This window comes from Culex pipiens, chromosome 3, assembly GCF_016801865.2.
Source record: "Culex pipiens pallens isolate TS chromosome 3, TS_CPP_V2, whole genome shotgun sequence".
Classification (NCBI taxonomy): Eukaryota; Metazoa; Arthropoda; class Insecta; order Diptera; family Culicidae; genus Culex; species Culex pipiens.
In genome coordinates, this window is record NC_068939.1 from 167,763,004 (window position 1) to 167,783,102 (window position 20,099).

General features: G+C 36.9%; 1 protein-coding gene across 3 annotated transcripts in view; it reads right to left on the minus strand.

Moving 5' to 3' along the window:
- The window catches only part of LOC120429142 (high affinity cGMP-specific 3',5'-cyclic phosphodiesterase 9A), an 85,366-nt gene extending 70,660 nt beyond the window's left edge, over nucleotides 1-14,706 (minus strand). For 2 of the 3 annotated variants that reach the window (XM_052709250.1, XM_052709248.1), the window contains exons 1-2: nucleotides 13,200-14,706; nucleotides 7,782-8,128 (exon numbers count right to left, since the gene is read on the minus strand). In XM_052709250.1, the coding sequence (XP_052565210.1) occupies nucleotides 7,782-8,128; nucleotides 13,200-14,559 (1,707 nt within the window). In that variant the 5' untranslated portion in view covers nucleotides 14,560-14,706. The remainder of the gene's footprint in view (nucleotides 1-7,781; nucleotides 8,129-13,199) is intronic. The other variant, XM_052709249.1, reaches the window with a different exon arrangement.
- Between the last annotated feature and the right edge of the window lie 5,393 nt (nucleotides 14,707-20,099).

Below are 20,099 nucleotides of genomic sequence, written 5' to 3' on the forward strand. Positions count from 1 at the left end.
TGTCGAATAAAATATGTGTATACCTTTCCTATGACCAAAAAAGACATTTTACAACATTAGTTCGTTCAACAAGTCACCATTCAATTTTAAAGTTGTTCATACAAAAAGAATTTCAAAATATTCATACATCTTGATAATTAATTTTCTGATTAATTTCGTTTCTTAGGCAAAGTCATTAAAAAACTTCTAAAAAATGTAACACTCTAATAGAAATCACCCATTTGACTTTTTACACAAAATATCAAGCGACGCTAAATGACCATACTTGAAAAAACATTACCTAAACATTGTTTATGGTTAAGATGACAAAAAAATGGATGAGGTCTAGCACAGGTTGGTAAAAATTAGTTTGGCAGCGTACCCATTTTTGTTTCGAAAATAACCTATTTTTTTTTTCAAATTTGCAATCAAAATTGCCATCATCAGTGGTGACATTGGGTCTGGGGGTGCGATTGGGTCATAGAAATTTCAGCATTTTTAATGACCCAATTTCACTCCTCAGACTCAATTTCACTCCTCAGACCCAATGTCACTCCTTGATGACGGTACTTTACATGAAATATTGTGAACCGTTTGAAAGATTTAGCCACTATTTATTTTAAGCGTATTTTTTACAATAGGACTTTTTTCAAATAAACCAAAGAATTTCCTGCCAATTACCTTAAAATACATTGAATATAGGACCAATAGTTGCCGAGATACAGCTTCTGAAAGCAAATCTAACAAAATAGCGTCCATTTTTTAAGTAACGAAGTGATTAATTCTTTCGAAATTAATATGTTTAAAATGTCAGGGATATACAATAATAAAATATTAAATAATATAAAATTTGAACATTTGCTTGGTCACAATGGAAAATTACATTACAATACTTTCAAACTTGGTTCAGCATTTAAAAATAATAATTTAACATAATTCTAATAAACTATCCAGGTAAGCTAATAACCAAAACAGTGAACATAAAAAAATAGTTTTATTTTCCCTAAATTGCATCAACATAAAATAACATATTTCGATATGGATACTTGCAAAATTTACGAGCAAATTATTGATTTCCTTGGGAGGTATTCAATAATTAACCCTCTACAACCCAACGCCGCTTCTAGGCAGGTTTCGATCTTAAAATTCGTCAAAAATCGATTTTTCAACCAGTTTTTGATTTTAAAAAGCATTGGAAACCCGAGCAGACGGAAATAACGTTGGAATAACATTTTTTGATATTTGAAAATACTGGGCCAATAACATTTTATGTTATTTATAACAAGATTTGTTATTCGCTGTTATGATTTTTTTGTTATTGAATTGTTATTGTAATAACAGACTAATAACATTTTTGGTTATTCTTCGAACAAATCTTTGTTATTATTTTTTGTTATTTTAACAACTAATCCGATCATCCCAATAACAGTTGAAGTTATTCTTCCATAACAAAAAATGTTATTCCCAAGTTGTTTTGGCTTTCAACCAATATCAGACCAATAACAAATTTTGATATGATAACATAAACTGTTATTAAACTCTTATGAGAAAATGGATTTTGCATGAATATTCCATAACAATTTTTGTTATTTTAACAGTATTTGTTATTGAAATGGCATGAATTTTGTTATTACCGTCTGCCCGGGAAGAAGAACTTTGAAATTTAACAAAATTTTAAGGTTGACTTCTTTTATGTGACTTTGAAACTGTTTTCAAAAATGTCATTTTTTGTGGGGTAACTTTGGCAGTGTTTCTTAACACTGGAACGCCCAACGCATGTCCAACTTACACGGACGCCCGAGCCTCCCAAAAAAGTTGGAACGGTAACTTCAACTCGCTGGTTCTCGGGCATTACTCAACCAATCGGGACGATTCTTGTTTCCAGTGATTTGTAAGAATCTAGATGATCCTAAAATTTTGAAGAACTTGATTTGAACAAATTTGTAATTTCTGTGACCGAAAACATCGTTCCACCTTTTTTTAAAACGACCGCCTCCGCGGAATTTTTGGCGAATTCTTTTTACACGCGAAAAAAAAAAGTTGGAACGATGTTTTTGATCGCCAAAATTACAGATTTGATCAAATTGATTTCTGCAAAGTTCTAGAATCATCTAGACATCCTAACAAATTACTAGAAAGAAGAATCTTCTTGATTTGTTGAGTTATGCCCGAGAACCAGCGAGTTGAACTTACCGTTCCAACTTTTTTGGAGCCTTGGGCGTTGGAATGTTAATAACATTTTTTTTCTATGTTATGTGAAAATAAATTTGCAGTAATTTTTGTAGTGAACCAGACTATGCCTCCAAAAATTTTGTTTCAATGTGAAAAACGAGCAAAAAATAGAAAAAATGACTTTAAAAACATGAAAAAACCAGACATGAAAAACTAGTCAGAAACAAATTTAAACAAAACATGATAAATTCCCAATAGAGTTTTTAAAATTAAACAAGTAAAATATAAAATAAGAGAAGTTCAGTTTTTCGTAGAACAAAAGTTGCCCGAAATTACCGAAAAAAATTGGGCAGTAGAAGGTTAAAAAATCAACTCCTATTTTTTAGAAATTTTTCAACTTAATTTCAAACTTGCAAACTTGCGGCAAACTCCCACACAATGAAATATCCGTAGTAACAGTTCAATATGGCGAATCTGCGTCTGTAAAGTCTATCCCCCTCTTACTTGACGTGAACTGTCACTTGAGCAAAAGGGATTTTTTTACTGTGAACAGACACGGACCACTGCGACACTTGCGCATCTATTGTAGTATGATCTGTTAAGCAAAAGGGATAGACTGCTTGTTTACAAATGCAGATTCGCCCTATTGAACTATTACTACGGAAATGTATGCAGGCTGACGTTTGTACGAACAAATCCAGGCAAAGAAAAAAAGCAGGCAAACTGTCAAAAAGAGCATGTTTGTTTATTTGTTTGCCGTAGTATAAAAGCTCCTTGATTCGACTATCCGAAGATTCGATTATTTGAAGTGAAATTTTGTCAAGGCCTCGGATAATCGAGTCTGGATTGTATCCTTTGTTAAAATTGACAAAAATTTGTTCATGCTTCTAGCTATGATTACTGTCCGTTTCTTTCAAAGGTACACGCCGCGCGGCATTTCAGAATGTGCCACAATGTCTACGGCCAGCGATTTTCTGCCCTTTTGGTGCTATTAAAAACAATGCCAGATGATTTGAAGAAGAAGATCAACAAAAACAAAACGTGCATTATGGGATTTGGCTGCGCGCGTCGTTCCGAGGCTGGTTTGCCGCGTGTCTTTTTCGAGTATACGCGCAATATTGAGAAAAAAATACAGTTCAGACACAGACAAACACAGTCTGTGATTCAGACTTGATTATCCGACAATTTTTTTCGCTTATAAGTTACGTATCTAAAATTTAATTCTATTAAATTATTGTAACATGAAATCTACTTAAACCCATTCAGGCCCAATGGGTCTATATGACCCAGATATAAAAATAAGGCCTAAAGGGTTAAAACAGTTCAACCATAAATAATAAATTTTATAAAGCCGATGAAAATATTTTTCAAAGGTTTTGTCCCTCGGCTCTAGCCGGGGTCAAGAGAATTGAAAAAAATATTGAAATAATAAGCCATAATTACAACATTCTCCTGGAAAAGGTGTTTTAAAATGCATTTTACCCTAGTTCTGTTGTTTAGTTTTAATCATAATCAGTTGTAAAAAAATGAGATTCGACAAAATTTTAACGCAACACAACACAACGAACACAAATTTTAACAAAATAAAAATTTTTTGGGATGATAAAAATCTTACATTTTCTAAAGTCCAAAATATTTTTAAATAAACCCAAACATGTTAAAAATTATTCTAAATGCAGGGGAATGCATTTTAAATTGATTTCTGCTGATTGCACTTAAAGGAGAATGGGCAAATTTGTATGGGAGCTGGTCCAAGGATGTACACGAACGGGACCAACTTTTTTCGAAAGATCTCGCCGAGACATGAAAAAAAGTCTTCTGGACCAACTCTCTAAACCCCGGGGTTCAAAAGTTACAAGTTGTTGAAGTTTGAGCATTTTGGGTTAAAATGTACAAAAAATCGTATTTTTGCTATTTCTAAAATCATTCATAAAATCTCTGTTTCATTATGGATTTCGATTTTCTTGACTTCATTCGACGCGTATCAGCAAAAACTATGAGTTCTGATATGTCTTAGCATGATTGAAACATGATTTATCTTGTTTTTATCTGTTTGAACCGTTTGTGCAAGAGGCATCCCATAGAAACAAGTCGAAACTTCAAAGTTTTGAAACCGGATCCGACCCAGACTGCTTCAGTGAGTATGGAAGGCTTCAGTGCAATGTTGTAACAACTTATTGGGATGGTCTGAGTCATCCGAGAACTCCTTGGAGTTAAGACCGGTGAGTCTACCGCCGTAACAAGCAAGATGTCGGCGGTTTTTGACCACGGATCATACCCGCATGGCTTCAGTGAGTATGGTAGACTACTATGCTGATGTGTTGGAGTGTCCTGGGTTCTCCTAGGACTCCCTGGAGTTAAGATCTGTGGGTCTACTTCCGTAACAAGCAAAATGTCGACCGGTTTTGACAACGGAACATGCCCGCATAGCTTCAGTGAGTGTGGTGGACTGCTTTCCTAATGTGTTAGGATGCCCTGGGTCATCCAAGGACTCCCTGGAGTTATGATCTGTGGAGCTACAGCCGTAACAAGCAAGGGGTCGACGATTTTTGACCCCGGAACATACACGCATAGCTTCAGACAGTATGGTAGACTGCTTTGTTAATGTGTTGGGATGTCTTAGGTCATCCTTGGGCTCCCTGGAGTTTAGATATTTGGGTCACTGTAACAAGACTGTGTGGATCAATCGGACCGCGCACTGGACTCACAATCCAGAGGTCGCCGGTTCGAATCCCGAGGCGGACGCAAAACATTCTAAGTGTAAATATAGGTTTTCGGTGCCCTCTCCCCGTGCCATACCTTCACACTTAGGAGACCCAGGAGGCGGAGTCTTGTCGCAAAAAGAACGATACACGCCTGTGGATCCGTTGATGAAACCGCAAGGTTTAAGAGGGCCACATTATAAGGTGTTACGTCGATTCCGTTTTCCGTAACAAGAAAAAGGTCGATGATTTTTAACCGCGCATCATAACCGCAAAGATTCAGTGAGTATGGCAGACTGTATTGCTGTTATGTTGCGATGTTCTGGACCATTCCGCGGAGTCCTTTTAACAGCCGTAGACCTACAGATCATAACTCCAGGGAGTCCTTGGATGACCCAGGACATCCTAACACATTAGCAAAGCAGTCTACCACACTCACTGAAGCTATGCGGGTATGTTCCGTTGTCAAAACCGGTCGACATGTTGCTTGTTACGGCAGTAGACCCGCAGATCTTAACTCCAGGGAGTCCTAGGAGAACCCAGGATACTCCAACACATCAGCATAGTAGTCTACCATACTCACTGAAGCCATGCGGGTATGATCCGTGGTCAAAAACCGCAGACATCCTGCTTGTTACGGCGGTAGACTCACCGGTCTTAACTCCAAGGAGTTCTCGGATGACTCAGACCATCCCAATAAGTTGTTACAACATTGCACTGAAGCCTTCCATACTCACTGAAGCAGTCTGGGTCGGATCCGGTTTCAAAACCTTGAAGTTTCGACTTGTTTCTATGGGATGCCTCTTGCACAAACGGTTCAAACAGATAAAAACAAGATAAATCATGTTTCAATCATGCTAAGACATATCAGAACTCATAGTTTTTGTTGATACGCGTCGAATGAAGTCAAGAAAATCGAAATCCATAATGAAACAGAGATTTTATGAATGATTTTAGAAATAGCAAAAATACGATTTTTTGTACATTTTAACCCAAAATGCTCAAACTTCAACAACTTGTAACTTTTGAACCCCGGGGTTTAGAGAGTTGGTCCAGAAGACTTTTTTTCATGTCTCGGCGAGATCTTTCGAAAAAAGTTGGTCCCGTTCGTGTACATCCTTGGACCAAATTTGCCCATTCTCCTTTCCATTTTAAAAATTGAAAGTGTTTTTCTACAGCCATAAGTATCAAAATGTCGAAATTTGAACAGGTTTTCAAAAGATATGAATGACAAAAACCGACACAAAAAAATACTGTAAACGAAGAAAAGACAGTCCATTTGAGTAATAAATCCCGCGTGATCTAACTCCCCCCTTCTGTGTAGTGTAGTGCTCTCTGCATGTAATCACAGCCCCAGTGTCCTGTTGTACTGAACTCCGCAGCACGGACATATCACGCAAAGCCAACCCCTAAAGGATGATGGATTGTCGTCACCGGCAGGTGATGGTGGTGCGGCCATTGTTAGAAAAGTGCACTCCAAAGTGCATTTCACTAGTATGGTGACGTGATGTGAAATATATTTGAGGGAAAAAAAGAAGTGAAGCGGATCCATCACATTTCTTTTGTGGGAGCGAATTCGGTTCGGTAACTGCAAGTGAGTCTTATCTGAGAGATATTTTCGTGAGAAATTGTGTTAGGTTATTTTTTCCAAAGTATCTGCGATATCATTAATCTTGATGGCTTCTCAGCAAAGGACAGTTATGCGATTACCAACAGTTACTGTGGAGCCGTCATCATAACTCTCCGCTGGCAGGTCTTCTAAAGTTAGCCCACTTTTATGAAATGCCCTGCCCACATTGCGCGTTGATGGGCTTTGCGATATAATCTCGTCCACACGCAGTCGAGTCATGGCAGAAAAAGTTCCAAACGCCCAAAGTGTATGCAACCGGCATCGCAAAAGCTCTCTCTTTTGAAACGATTCAAGCTCCTCTTCTTTCGAACTGCACAGACTGTGCAACATATCATCCCCACCGACCCCCTCGGGGCACACTAATGGATGTTATTTGGGGGGGTGAGTCGATTGCAGAAGCGTTGCAGCAGTGCAGTGAATCGCAAATTTGCTCAAGAGTACACCGACCAACCAACTTTGTTGGGTTTTCGAGGGGCTCGAGGCCGTTTAGATTTGGTTTGTGCGATTCTGAGGGAACATTCCAAGTTGGAGTTGGAGCCCTGTCAGAGTGCAGATGCCGTTTGTAATTAGCGGATGCAGATGCTGGTGGCCGTTTCCAGGCTGGCTATGAACAAGCCATGTTCAATTAAGCCACGGTTGCCGGAATTGTGCGGTTGGTTTAGTTTGGAATTCATTTGGATGGATTGGGAAACAGGAGGATGCAAATGTGCGCCAGTTGTAATTTTTGTCTTTTTAGTCTTTTTAGTCTTTTTAGTCTTTTTAGTCTTTTTTGTCTTTTTTGTCTTTTTTGTCTTTTTTGTCTTTTTTGTCTTTTTTGTCTTTTTTGTCTTTTTTGTCTTTTTTGTCTTTTTTGTCTTTTTTGTCTTTTTTGTCTTTTTTGTCTTTTTTGTCTTTTTTGTCTTTTTTGTCTTTTTTGTCTTTTTTGTCTTTTTTGTCTTTTTTGTCTTTTTTGTCTTTTTTGTCTTTTTTGTGTTTTTTGTCTTTTTTGTCTTTTTTGTCTTTTTTGTCTTTTTTGTCTTTTTTGTCTTTTTTGTCTTTTTTGTCTTTTTTGTCTTTTTTTGTCTTTTTTGTCTTTTTTGTCTTTTTTGTCTTTTTTGTCTTTTTTGTCTTTTTTTGTCTTTTTTGTCTTTTTTGTCTTTTTTGTCTTTTTTGTCTTTTTTGTCTTTTTTGTCTTTTTTGTCTTTTTTTGTCTTTTTTTGTCTTTTTTGTCTTTTTTTGTCTTTTTTGTCTTTTTTGTCTTTTTTGTCTTTTTTGTCTTTTTTGTCTTTTTTGTCTTTTTTGTTTATTATGGTACTCACCATCTGGGCCACGCAGAAGCAGTGCCGGTAGTTGTGGAACGGGACGTCGTTGTAGTGCTTGTACACCTCGTACAGCCACTCGCGCAGCGTCTCCGGCGGGATCTGGAACTTGTCCAGCAGGTTCAGCTCGACGAACATCGTCTGCATCAGGTGGATCACGTCCCAGTCCTCCCACTCGTACGAGTCGAACGCCGGCAGCCGGAGGGCGGCCTTGACCTCGTCCGGCAGGGTCGTGGCCGCCACCTCCAGGAAGCGCTTCTTCACGTCCGTGTGCTTCGGCAGGCTGGTCTTCCGGTGCGGCGGACCCCGCGGCCGGCTCGACAGACCTGGAAAACGGGTAAAGCAAGCTATAAACAAATAAACATCAAAACCTTATTGACTTTTTTGTTCAGATTTTGGGGTATTTTTATCAATTTTCATGATTGCTAACAGTTTTGTGTTCGTAACAGTTCGGTCTGTGTATCCTTGAATCATGTAAACCTCATCTTGTTAGTGGATTATCGCTTTCTAAGAAGAGGAATAATCCAATAATCTCAAGTTTGAAAATATGCTTTTCTATTGAGATGCAGTTAGAGTAGTAAAGCAGCTTTACATTTTTTTTGAAACAATATTGAACATTTTTTCGATTTTTTTAATTCCTCTAAATGATGCAGTTCAACTGACTCAATTAATTCCGCACATCCTTACGGAAATAATTAAATCACACTCCCTGACTCAATGTATGTGCATACTTATCGGATTACAGTTGCTTCACCGAACGAAACCAGCAGGTGCTCAACTCTTGACCAGGTCACTCTATAAATTACGTTGTTTTTCTTCGCCCTGGGAAATCCGTATTGTTCCAGCGCAGACCTTCTTTTTCGTGCAAACAACAAACTATACGCTAGTACTGACTGGCATGCTAAGCTACTTTATCTTCGATGTTCACGTCGTCGTTTGTAAGTGAGCAACCCTGATGGAAACCTTCGGTCAATCCTTACGAGGATTATCCCCCGGACAGGTCATTAGATTAAGTGCACTTGATAGCGTGGCAGGTGAGCAATAGATCAGGGAGGCAACAAAGTTATCTGCTATCTGCAGTTCGAACGAACTTCATACTTTAATCCTTGTTGAGTTTTTTATTTTCTCAATTTTAATCGTTTATATCGGACGATTCACCCTATACTTCCAATCGGATTAGAAAGTAAAGAGACAATTAAATTTCATGCTTTTTTTCAATTTTTTATTCTTAACAAAAGAACTTTTCAGCCAGCGGCTTGGTCAAGTTATAACAAAATATTATATTCTAGAAAACATTTGTTTAATCAAGTTTGATAACACCGACCAACAAAGTTTTTGTGCAGGCTCAACTCGAGGAAAAACATGAAGTTTGGGGTCCCCAGTTGTTATGAAGAATTAGTGTTGATTGCTACTCTCACATATTGCATGCAATTTTTACTTGTATTTAACAGCCGTGAACCGCCCTAATTATCCATACAAATTTTGGAGAAAAAAACATTCGGCTTAGTCTAAATATTTTTGAAGTGCACGTGATATTTCACATTTAATCTGAAACAAAATCAATACAACGTTACCACGTAGGTTGGGCAGATAAAATCTCTCAAAAACATTAGAGTAAAACATTTAATAAGGAAAATTTCTCATTATACTCATTAAAATAAGGTTAGTCAAAATCTGTAATGGGCCAGGTCAACTGGATACACTTTTGGACTCGACCTTCACCGATTTGGACCAAACTTGGGGGGAACGTCCAGCTATCGATAGTTAACAGAAATCCCAAGTTTGGTGCTGATTGGACCATCCCTCTATTTTTGGCATCGCCCTCTTTTTTGACAATTTTCTAAAAAACATTTGCAACTATTTGAGCAAAAGACTTTCTACAGGTTGCATTTTATAGAAAATTGTCCAAGGAATCCGATAAAAATAAAATTTTAACCCTTAAATGCCCCCTAATATTATATTTTAAGTTAAAATTCAGTTTTGACCAATTACTTATATTTTTATTTGTTTTATTTTATCACCATCGTGTTCCCTGAGTAATTTTACATAAAGATCAATGTAAACCTCAATCTAAAATGAACTATTGGTGAGATACAACGATTTTACCGAACAACACTTTAACTTACGCCCATTAGAGTGTAATATCAAAATCGATTTTCCAGCACAGCACTTTTTCAGTTCCTTTTGGGGTTCTTGCTCCTGAAAGAAGATGTAGCGTCCTCAAAACTCGTCTAAAACGTGATTTTCGAGCAAAAAACACGTTTTAGACGAGTTTTGAACACGTTGTATCTTTTTTTAGGGGCAAGCTAGCACCATACTTTCTTCGGGAAAGTTGTAGAGGGCATTCCAGAGCATCCGAATATGAGTCCGGTTAGCATGAAACGTGGATTTGATAAATATCAAAATCCAAATAAATGGTTTTTTTCCATACAAATTTATATGAAAAATTGAATAGCTTTACGCAAAGTGAAGACTAAACCAATCGGTCCCAAACTTTGGAGAGTTGTTGAAGACCCTAAAAGGAACTGAAAAAGTGCTGTGCTCACTAAATTTGGACAACTTTATTTTTTTCCATACAACCAAATTACACCCTAATGACCCATATATATTTTTTTAATTCCAACAAACATGTCTCGTTTTGCAAAAAAAAAAAGCAACTCTGAAATAATTTATACATTTTGCTAGGCCCAACCAATTTTTTGTGACATCCTATCAATTTTTAGAACAGAAAAAAAACAATTTCGTATGGCTTTTCAGAAATTTTATGGTAATTGTAGCGAATTGGCCCGACTAACTAAACAATATCAAGTGTCGCTAGCGACAAGTATACGATCATTGGCGGTAAGCTGAATTGATCCAAATTAAGGATCATTTTAATTAGTACATCTGTTTTTGCTTAAAAAAAATTCTCCACTTGTTTACTTAATTCAAATAAAAACAAAAAAAATAAAAAAAACTAATTTCAAAATTTCAAAATTCTGAAGCCAAAAGCATTAACATTTTTTTGCGTTTTTTTTTCGATCTTTGGAACCAAATTTCAAAATTTTCAAAAAAAAACTGAAAGCGCATATTTTGGTTAAAAATACATAAATAAACATTGTTAAATGAATTGTAGAAAATTTTTAATTAAATGCGAAAAAACACAATTTTAACAAATTTTTTAAAGACAAAACTCGATGTAAAATTTGCACTGGAGCAACTCTACACCAAAACTGGAAATGAATTTTATTTATATTTCTTAAATTGGCTCAAACATTTTGGGGGCCATCCCTATGCCCAAAGAAGCTTTTTTGTGTTATTGGTTTACCAATACTAGGCTCCAAACAATTTTGGCAGTTGATGAGGACTATTCAGAAAAAACGGTACACGGAAAAATGCCGATATCTTAAATGTTTTTAAAAATACTTTCAAAAACAAAATTTTCATTTTTTAAATATTTTTTTATGATTTTTTATATAGTGCACCCTTTTTAAGCAGTAGTTATCAAAGTTTAATTTCAACTGAAAATTCAAGTTTATCGTTTTTTAATGGTGTCCATTGCTGAAAATATTTGTTTCTAAGAGTTGAAAAATATCCAATAAATTTGCCGAAGAGACATTGAAGATTGAACGTCTGGCCGCTGAAATACATCGAAAACCTAATAGTAAGAAGTACAAAAAAATTAAGTTTTTGTGTCTCATACAAACAGTCTTTGATTTTCTAGAACTCCAATACTCAGAAACTAATGGTCCTTTGTTGTTGAATGTATGTATGTTAAAACATGAAATATTTGTGAAATTTTCTTATCCATTCGATTTTTTTTTAATTTTGAAATCAACGCTAACATTGCAAAAAGGTCAAATATTGCATTTCCATAATAAGAAATTGGGTTTCAAAAGACGTAAAGTTTGAAAAGACTTTTTTTGCAATTCCGTCGTGAAACTACTCAATTTTCCTGTCATTCTTGAACGATGAAATAGCCTAGGGACCATCCATAAACCACGTGGACACTTTGCGGGGGGGGGGGGGGTATGGCGATTGTCCACGCTACATACAAAAAAGTTTTTTTTTGTATGGACAATTGTCCACGAAGGGGGGGGGGGGGGGTTGAGATTTCCAAAAAAGTGTCCACGTGGTTTGTGGATGGTCCCCTACTTTTCTATACCAAAAATAACAGAATCGAATAGCAACACTTTTCAAAATATATGCTGAAAAGTTCTACTTTTCAGCACTCAAATGGGTGCTGAAAAGTTGAACTTTTCAGTACTAGTTTTGAAAAGTAACACTTTTCAACATTTTTTTTGATTGAAACGATTTATTGACAAAATACATGAAAATTTGACTTAAAATTTCACTCAGTGTGTGTTTTTTGGAATTGCAAAAAATGTTGTATGGAACATGTTGCAAAACTTGATTTTTTCAGCACTCTTCGTATTTATCCAACTCGGTGAACCTCGTTGGATAAATGTACGACTCGTGCTGCAAAAATCCTCTTTTTGCAAATTGTTGCATAAACTACTATTACAATATTTGAGATTTTAGCAAAAAAAAAAAAAACTAAGAAATTAACAAGACATTAATTTTGATCAGTTTCATATTATCATTTGTTGCAGAACGGAATTTATAGGGGAAATATACCCATTTTAAGCCTAATAAGCGGTCGTGTTTGAATGATGCTGGATAATCTGGAGTGTTCCTTGAAATTTACTAAAACCAAGTACACCAAGGAGTATAGCAACTTTTGTGAGCATTTCTGTTTATTTTCACTTTTACTAAAAGTTGTTCTTTTCCTTTTACAAGCATTTAAAAAAAATATTTCCCAAATGTATTCTAATCAAACCAGAATGCCCATTTTTTCTATTTTCAGCTTAGTTTTTTAAGTGTTGTCAATTGTGATGAAACTTTAAGCGAGCACTCACGAAAAGAAGCATTTATAGAGAAAGTTTCCTGGCATCACTGGCTCACTCCAACAGGCGCTGCTGGTGGTGTTGGTGGCCACCCTTTGTTTTTTATTTGCCTTCGCTTCTCGCTCGGTTTTCTTCAGCCTTCGATTGGAATGGGTCCTCAAAAGACAAATGTCAAAAAACTTAGTGCATTTGTTTTTTTTATGGCGCTTGCTAATTATTTACATGTTTCGGAATTATTTTTCAAGTGAGTGACTAACTAATGTTCAAATGAACATGTTTCCTATGAAGCGCTATGAAAACGTTAGCGTAAGTGAAAAGATATTGATGGCGACTTTCGTTTAGCAGTTAAGCTCTCGTCTTGCGTGTGAATGTGTGTGCCAAAAAAAATGTTGAGAAATGGTTGTTGGTAAGTTTATAGCCTTAATAGTATTGGTGGAGCTTTAATCGAGCATCAAACTCTCCATATGACGAAGATAGGTTGAAGGCAGGAATAATTACTCAATTTTCCAAAGAAGCCAGATCCAATACTCACACATCCAGTTCATCCGCTCGGCGAACTCAATCTTCCGCTTCAGCTCCCGGATGAGCGCCCGCAGCTCGGCGTCGTTGATCGCGTCGATGTTGTCGCACATCTGCTGGAACTGCTTCGCGCTGGCAAAATTATTCGCCAGCTCGGAGATGCGCTTCCTCAGCTTGTTCCGCTCGACCTCGGCCACCTCCCCGCCCAGCCCGTTCTCCCCACCGTCGTCACAATTGTCGTCGTCGTCGTCGTCATCTTCCTCCTCGTCCGGCTCGGTGCTGTCCCCGGAGGGTGCCACGTGCCGGGACTTGGCGGGGGACGTGAGCGGGGATGAGTTGGGGCCGTCCAGCGAGGGACGCTTCTCGTCGGTGGTGGCATTGGCGACGGTCGGAACTACCGTGACCAGCTGTTCGCTTGCGGTGGTCGTCGTTGCGGTGTTGGTCGTCGTGACATCTTCGTCCTCGTCGTCATCTTTGGTGGTGGAAGTGTTGTTGTTGGCGTTGCTGCTGCTGCTGGTAGTCGGTTCCGGTTGTTTGGCATCACTGGGATTGGTGTCGTCGCTGGGATTTGTCGACGCGTCGGGTTGTTTGGCTTGTTGCTGTTCAGATGCTACGTTTGGATCTCCGTCTTCGCGATCCTGGTTCATAGTACGATCGGCCTGCGATGTGCTGAATGATTGTTGTTGCTCTGCGTCGTCCGTTCGATTTGGCTTGTTCTGTTGCTGTTGATGGCACTTGTTGGTGGCGGTGTTGGCCGGACTCGATGAAGAAGACTCTTGCGTTGGCGATGGCGATGAGTCCGATGAAGATGATGGCAAAAAGGGAAACACCTTCCGTTCGCGAACCTTTTTCGCCGGCTTCCTCGAACAGTTTCCACCCCGTACCCGGTTACCCTGTCTCGTATCTCTGTAACTGCGATAGAACGCCACCACAAAGTCCTCTAGCTGTGCGAGCTTTGCCTGGGCAGTCTCATCATCGGCGTTCAAACAGTCCACCTCCTGTCGCCACCGGGCCCGTTTGACCTTGTCCGCTTGCCGGGCCTCGACTGCCGCCTGTTCCACCTCCTGCTGCAGCTGGGTACGTCCGTGGAGTTCCGCCTGCAGCGGTCGCAGCTGATCGTTCCGGATCGCACGCAGCACATTCACCGGGGGACACTCGTCCGAGGCCAGCAGCACCACGATGCGCTTGTGCAGATCCTTCAGCTCGGCCAGCTCCCAGCACCGTTCCAGGTTGCGCAGACGGTCCGCGATGTAGCCAACGTCCGCCAACAGCTTGACGACCTGCTGATCTACGCCACCAGGGCGGTGCTGTCGGTTAGTGCTGGTGCTGCTGCTACACTTCTTGCTGCCGCCAGGTGGTGTCTGGTGGTACATTCGAACGGCCGCGCAAGCCGGAACCGGACCAAATTAGGCTGGTGGGCGGCGGCGGTTGGCTGTGGCTGTGGCGGCTTCCAGCACGGACGGCGCATTCGAATTGCGGATTGTGCGAGCTCCGATGTTGGCACTAGTAGATCATGGGTTCTGGAAGGGAGAGGAAAGCGAATGTTGGATTAGTACAAATATTGGTAGAGGCACTTAATAAATAATTGAAATCATTTTGGTTCAAAACCATTAAAAAATATTGAAGATTGTTTCCTCATTTGTAAGGAAATCCGTGCATTGCTGACACCCTTCATATGAAAGAAGAATCGTGTTATTTTGACACACCTTGAAAATTTCTGCAAGTGCGACTACTGGCCAAAGGGATTTTGGTCAGAATGCGATTTTTGTTACGAAATCGTCAATAACATTGAAATGATAATAGGTTGCTAAATTTTTCAAAAAGCATCTGAAGGTAGACATTCCGAAATACTTATGGTCGAAACTCGAGCGAAAACCAGCAAATTGAATTTGGAGTTAGGTTTGATAAATCGTCCAATTTCATAGACTTTTGACCAGTACTGTACGTGGCTGACTAATTACAACTTGCGACTACGGCAACCAACTTCAACCAAACATCGGGACGTTTGTTATTGTTTACATTGCGTGTTCCAAAAGAACGTATTAGAAAATGATAAACAAACAAACTTTTTGACAGTTTGGCAGTTTGCCTGCATTTGTAAGCAGAAACGTCAGCCTGCTTACATTTGGATTTGTTTGCGAGTTTGCGTGAACAAGTTTGCTAGTTTGGCAATCTGTCAAACACAAAAAAAAAAGTTCGAGTTTGTTTGTTTGTTTGTTTGCCATAGTCTAATACTTCCTTAACTTGTGTCAAACATCAACATATCAAACATATTCTCTCGGAACGTCAAAAAGAAATGTGCGACAAAATAGCACTTCAGAATGTGTCATTGAGATCCTGGAATGCAACGTTTTGCAATTAACTTCACCAAAAAATAAGATCATTTTTGCAACAGCCAGGCTTTCAACATCCATATTTCCTTGAATTCCTTTTTTTTTTTGCTTAATTTTTATAATTTTTTTATTTAAATATCATCACGTTATATACAAGGGAATGATGGAACGAGAGGAATCACAAATCCGCATAAATAATTTCAAGATTGTTCAGGTGTAAACCGAAAACGCGATCAAAACTTAAAGTGGGAGAATAAGGCGTCTAACCGCTCATTTAATTGTCGGTGTACAGGACGCCGCACTGTTTAATCTTTTTCTGGCGTACATTCAATTTTGCAGCCCAAAACCAGTTATTGAATTGGAAAAATAAAATTCTTTCTCAAATTTCCTATTCTTGATTTGTGTGCACCTACATCGAAGACCAAGATTGTTTAATTTTTGCTCTTTGGTCTGACAGTCTTGGTCTGACAGATTTGGTCTGACAGCTTTATCATGGATTTTGGTCTAGCCTAGGCGAGGGATAGGACACAGCACCTTCCTGGTTATATATTGTTGGTTAGGTAATCCAAAGACCATTTCAACGATTCCAAAATATTGACGATCTGGCAACACTGCTTCAAGTTATGACCGCTTAAGTGATATTTATGTACTTTGTTATTCCGGATCTTACTATTTTTTAAACCCATATTATTGCACATTGTTGGTAAAATGTGAGAAAAGCATCAACCACATAGGTGGATTAACGGTACACGTGAACCAGAGCTTTTGCATCAAGAATTTTGTTACAGATATTTTAGTATCTTCCGGGAACTATCGATATCATTTTTTATTCATCCCCTAAAGTACTGTGTACAGAACAATTTACAACAAAATTTGACTTTTTTGACAATCAAATTGTTGCAGGATTGGGTCCGTAAGTTTACTCTTTGTCTACTGTTTGTTAGATTTTTTAACTATGTTTGCATTTTTGTTCTTTTCTGTAATTTTTGTTTGTTTGCTTTTTGATGTATTTTGTTTTTCTATTGGATTGTTTTTTAAAACTATTTTTTTTTGTTATTATATTATTTTAGGAGGTTTTATGATTGGATATAAATTTTAATATTTTTTTTTGTTATGCATGTTTGTTTTTTTGTCATTTTTAAACTTTTTTGCTTTTTTATTTGTTATTTAAATTTTTTTTAACTTTTTTGTTTCTATTTTAACTGTGTTACTTTTTTTGTATCCTTAAATTTTTTTTCGTTGTTTGGTTTATTGCATTTGTCTGTTTTTTTTTATAAATTTTGTTTTTTAAGGTTTTTTATTTTTAAGCTTTTACATTTACGCATGGTTTTTGTTTGTTAGTAACTTTTGTTATTTTCTTTAGCTTTGTTTGTTTGCTTTTTGTTGTTGTTTTATTTTTAAGTGTGAACTAATTCGATTTTTAATTTTGCGTTGTTTTTTACCGCTATTTTATGTTTAGTGTTTCCGTTGTTTGTTTTGCTTGTTTGTTATGTTAATTTTGCAAATTTTATAGCTGTATTGTTTTTAATTTTTTATATATTATTTATAAAATAGGATACATTTTTTTGTAATTTGAATTTTAGATCACAGGTCGGAAAAGACAAAAAGGATAAAGTTGTTTTCGTTTATTTATTTATTTATTTTTCGAAAATCTAGTATGTAGTATTTAGTATTTAGTATTTAGTATTTAGTATTTAGTATTTAGTATTTAGTATTTAGTATTTAGTATTTAGTATTTAGTATTTAGTATTTAGTATTTAGTATTTAGTATTTAGTATTTAGTATTTAGTATTTAGTATTTAGTATTTAGTATTTAGTATTTAGTATTTAGTATTTAGTATTTAGTATTTAGTATTTAGTATTTAGTATTTAGTATTTAGTATTTAGTATTTAGTATTTAGTATTTAGTATTTAGTATTTAGTATTTAGTATTTAGTATTTAGTATTTAGTATTTAGTATTTAGTATTTAGTATTTAGTATTTAGTATTTAGTATTTAGTATTTAGTATTTAGTATTTAGTATTTAGTATTTAGTATTTAGTATTTAGTATTTAGTATTTAGTATTTAGTATTTAGTATTTAGTATTTAGTATTTAGTATTTGGTATTTAGTATTTAGTATTTAGTATTTAGTATTTAGTATTTAGTATTTAGTATTTAGTATTTAGTATTTAGTATTTAGTATTTAGTATTTAGTATTTAGTATTTAGTATTTAGTATTTAGTATTTAGTATTTAGTATTTAGTATTTAGTATTTAGTATTTAGTATTTAGTATTTAGTATTTAGTATTTAGTATTTAGTATTTAGTATTTAGTATTTAGTATTTAGTATTTAGTATTTAGTATTTAGTATTTAGTATTTAGTATTTAGTATTTAGTATTTAGTATTTAGTATTTAGTATTTGGAACGCATGAATTTGTGTACTGAGTTTTTTTTGTATGAGTTACACTTTGAAGTATTCAATACGACTTTGAATTAATGAAGCCAAATTATATTGCAAATCTGTTTCTGATAAAATACCAGGAATCCGATAATGAATTAAAAACATTTAAAATGAATGCTCTTGACCATTGATTGCTCATAATAGAAATAAATTACACAAAACCATATGAATGAAGGCTTCTTGTAGCAAAGTACGCAAAATTATTTAATTGGAAAAATATGCTTCAATATTCATGAATTCAATCGAATTTCCCGTTACTAACGCGAAACATACCAGCAGAAAAATGCCAAATAAAAAATACGGTCAGACCAATTGCTCGCACACACTGTCGGCGTTTAAATTCAGTTGAATCCCACCTTTTGAATGTTTTATCGGTAATTAACTTTTTCCGGCCCATTGCATGCCGCCACCCGAAAAACAGTCGAATTAAAAATATATCGCAGACGGGGAAAGGTGGCACTACCTGTTTGGGGGTGGGGAAAAATTATTAAGTTGGACCGAGGCCAAAGCAATTCAATTCGAAATTATCTCAAATGGCACTGTTGAATCAGTTGGTTCGACCTGTCATTTTTTTTTTTGGTCTGACTACACAATATTACGGTAAACATTTATAATGACTTCGTTATCTACGAAACGTAATCGGATATGGAAAACATAAATTTGATTACAGTCAAATTGCATTGGCAGCTGCAATGTTCAGCTGCAAAAATTGTACCAGTGAACCGGAAAATGTAAAAATTAATTTAACCATCCGCTAATTGATTTTTTTTTTCTCTTCGATGACCACATGTTCTGGCATCGAAAGATTAAAATTTTCAAAAGCAGAGCTGCGGCTTGTCAGTTATTTTGAAAACTGCAATTTGAAATAATAAATTGAAATATGCGGTTTATTTTAAGGTAAGGTCAAACAGCAGTTTTATTTTGAATTTCAAATGAAAAGCTGTCACACCCCGATAAACAACCCTATTTTAGCAACATTTCCAATCATTTCCAGCACAACTTTGCCCTCCGGGATGACCCCTCTTTCCCTCCACAGCCTACTTGTACCCCCGAGACCTGCTGTGAACCCTTCTACGTCCAATTAGCTTCAACTTTGTCAACCCACCCTACCCTAGCAAGCAAGCCAGGAACAACCCTTTCGGAGGGCTACTGCGATGGATTGTCGTCCACAATGCCAACACGACAACGACGATCGATGAAAGAGACACAGAGAGCGACAGAGGAAGTGATCAGGAAATTGAGTTAAGCCACTTTTTCGCTTAGAAGCTTTTAATGAAATGGAAGCTCGGCCGGAAGTCGCCAACATAAGGAACGGCAGGAAGAAGCAGCAAGCCTCGTGGGGGAGGAGCGTGATGTAATTTCGATTCGTCGGCTATCGTCGTATGGGATGGATTCCCGTTTTTTGCTTTCTTTTTTCCAGGACACCAAATTCGATTATGTCTAGGTTTGATGTTGAGCAGCTTGAACATGATTTTTTGTCAGCTTCAACTTGTAGGATTTTTGTTTAAATGTGACACAATGTTGAAGGCTTAAAATGGGTTCAAGACAACTTAAAACAATCAGTATCAAAATGGTTTATCACATATTTGTTAAATATCAATGAATTCAACCTTTTTTTCACGTCTTTTCCCGATATGTTAAATTTTTAAAATATTATTCCTCCTGATTGTTTGAGGAATTAAAAAAAATGCTTTAGCCTAGGCAATACAATTACAGATAAATTACTTTTTACGCGACCTCTTTTTACGCGAAGAATTAAAAAAAACGCGAACTCAATTTACGCGAAAAATTCAAAATAACGTGGTCCAAAGTCTTAACCATTATGGTCATATCTTCCTGTTCAACGGGACCAAAATCGGGGTTTTCACCATCAGCAACTTCAGTGACCTACGGATACTCTGCATCATATTGGGATGTTCTGGATAACTAAGAACTTCCGGAAGTTACGAATTGAATATCTATCTGTTCAACGGGTGTCTGTACCGGTGTACTCATCATCGACATTAGCTTCAGTGAGCCACGACGTACTCTTTGCGATCTGTTAAAATGGACGAGGTCATCCAGGAACTCCCGGAAGTCAGGCCCTGTATATCTACCTGATCAACGGGGGTCTATATGGCTATATTAACCATCGGTA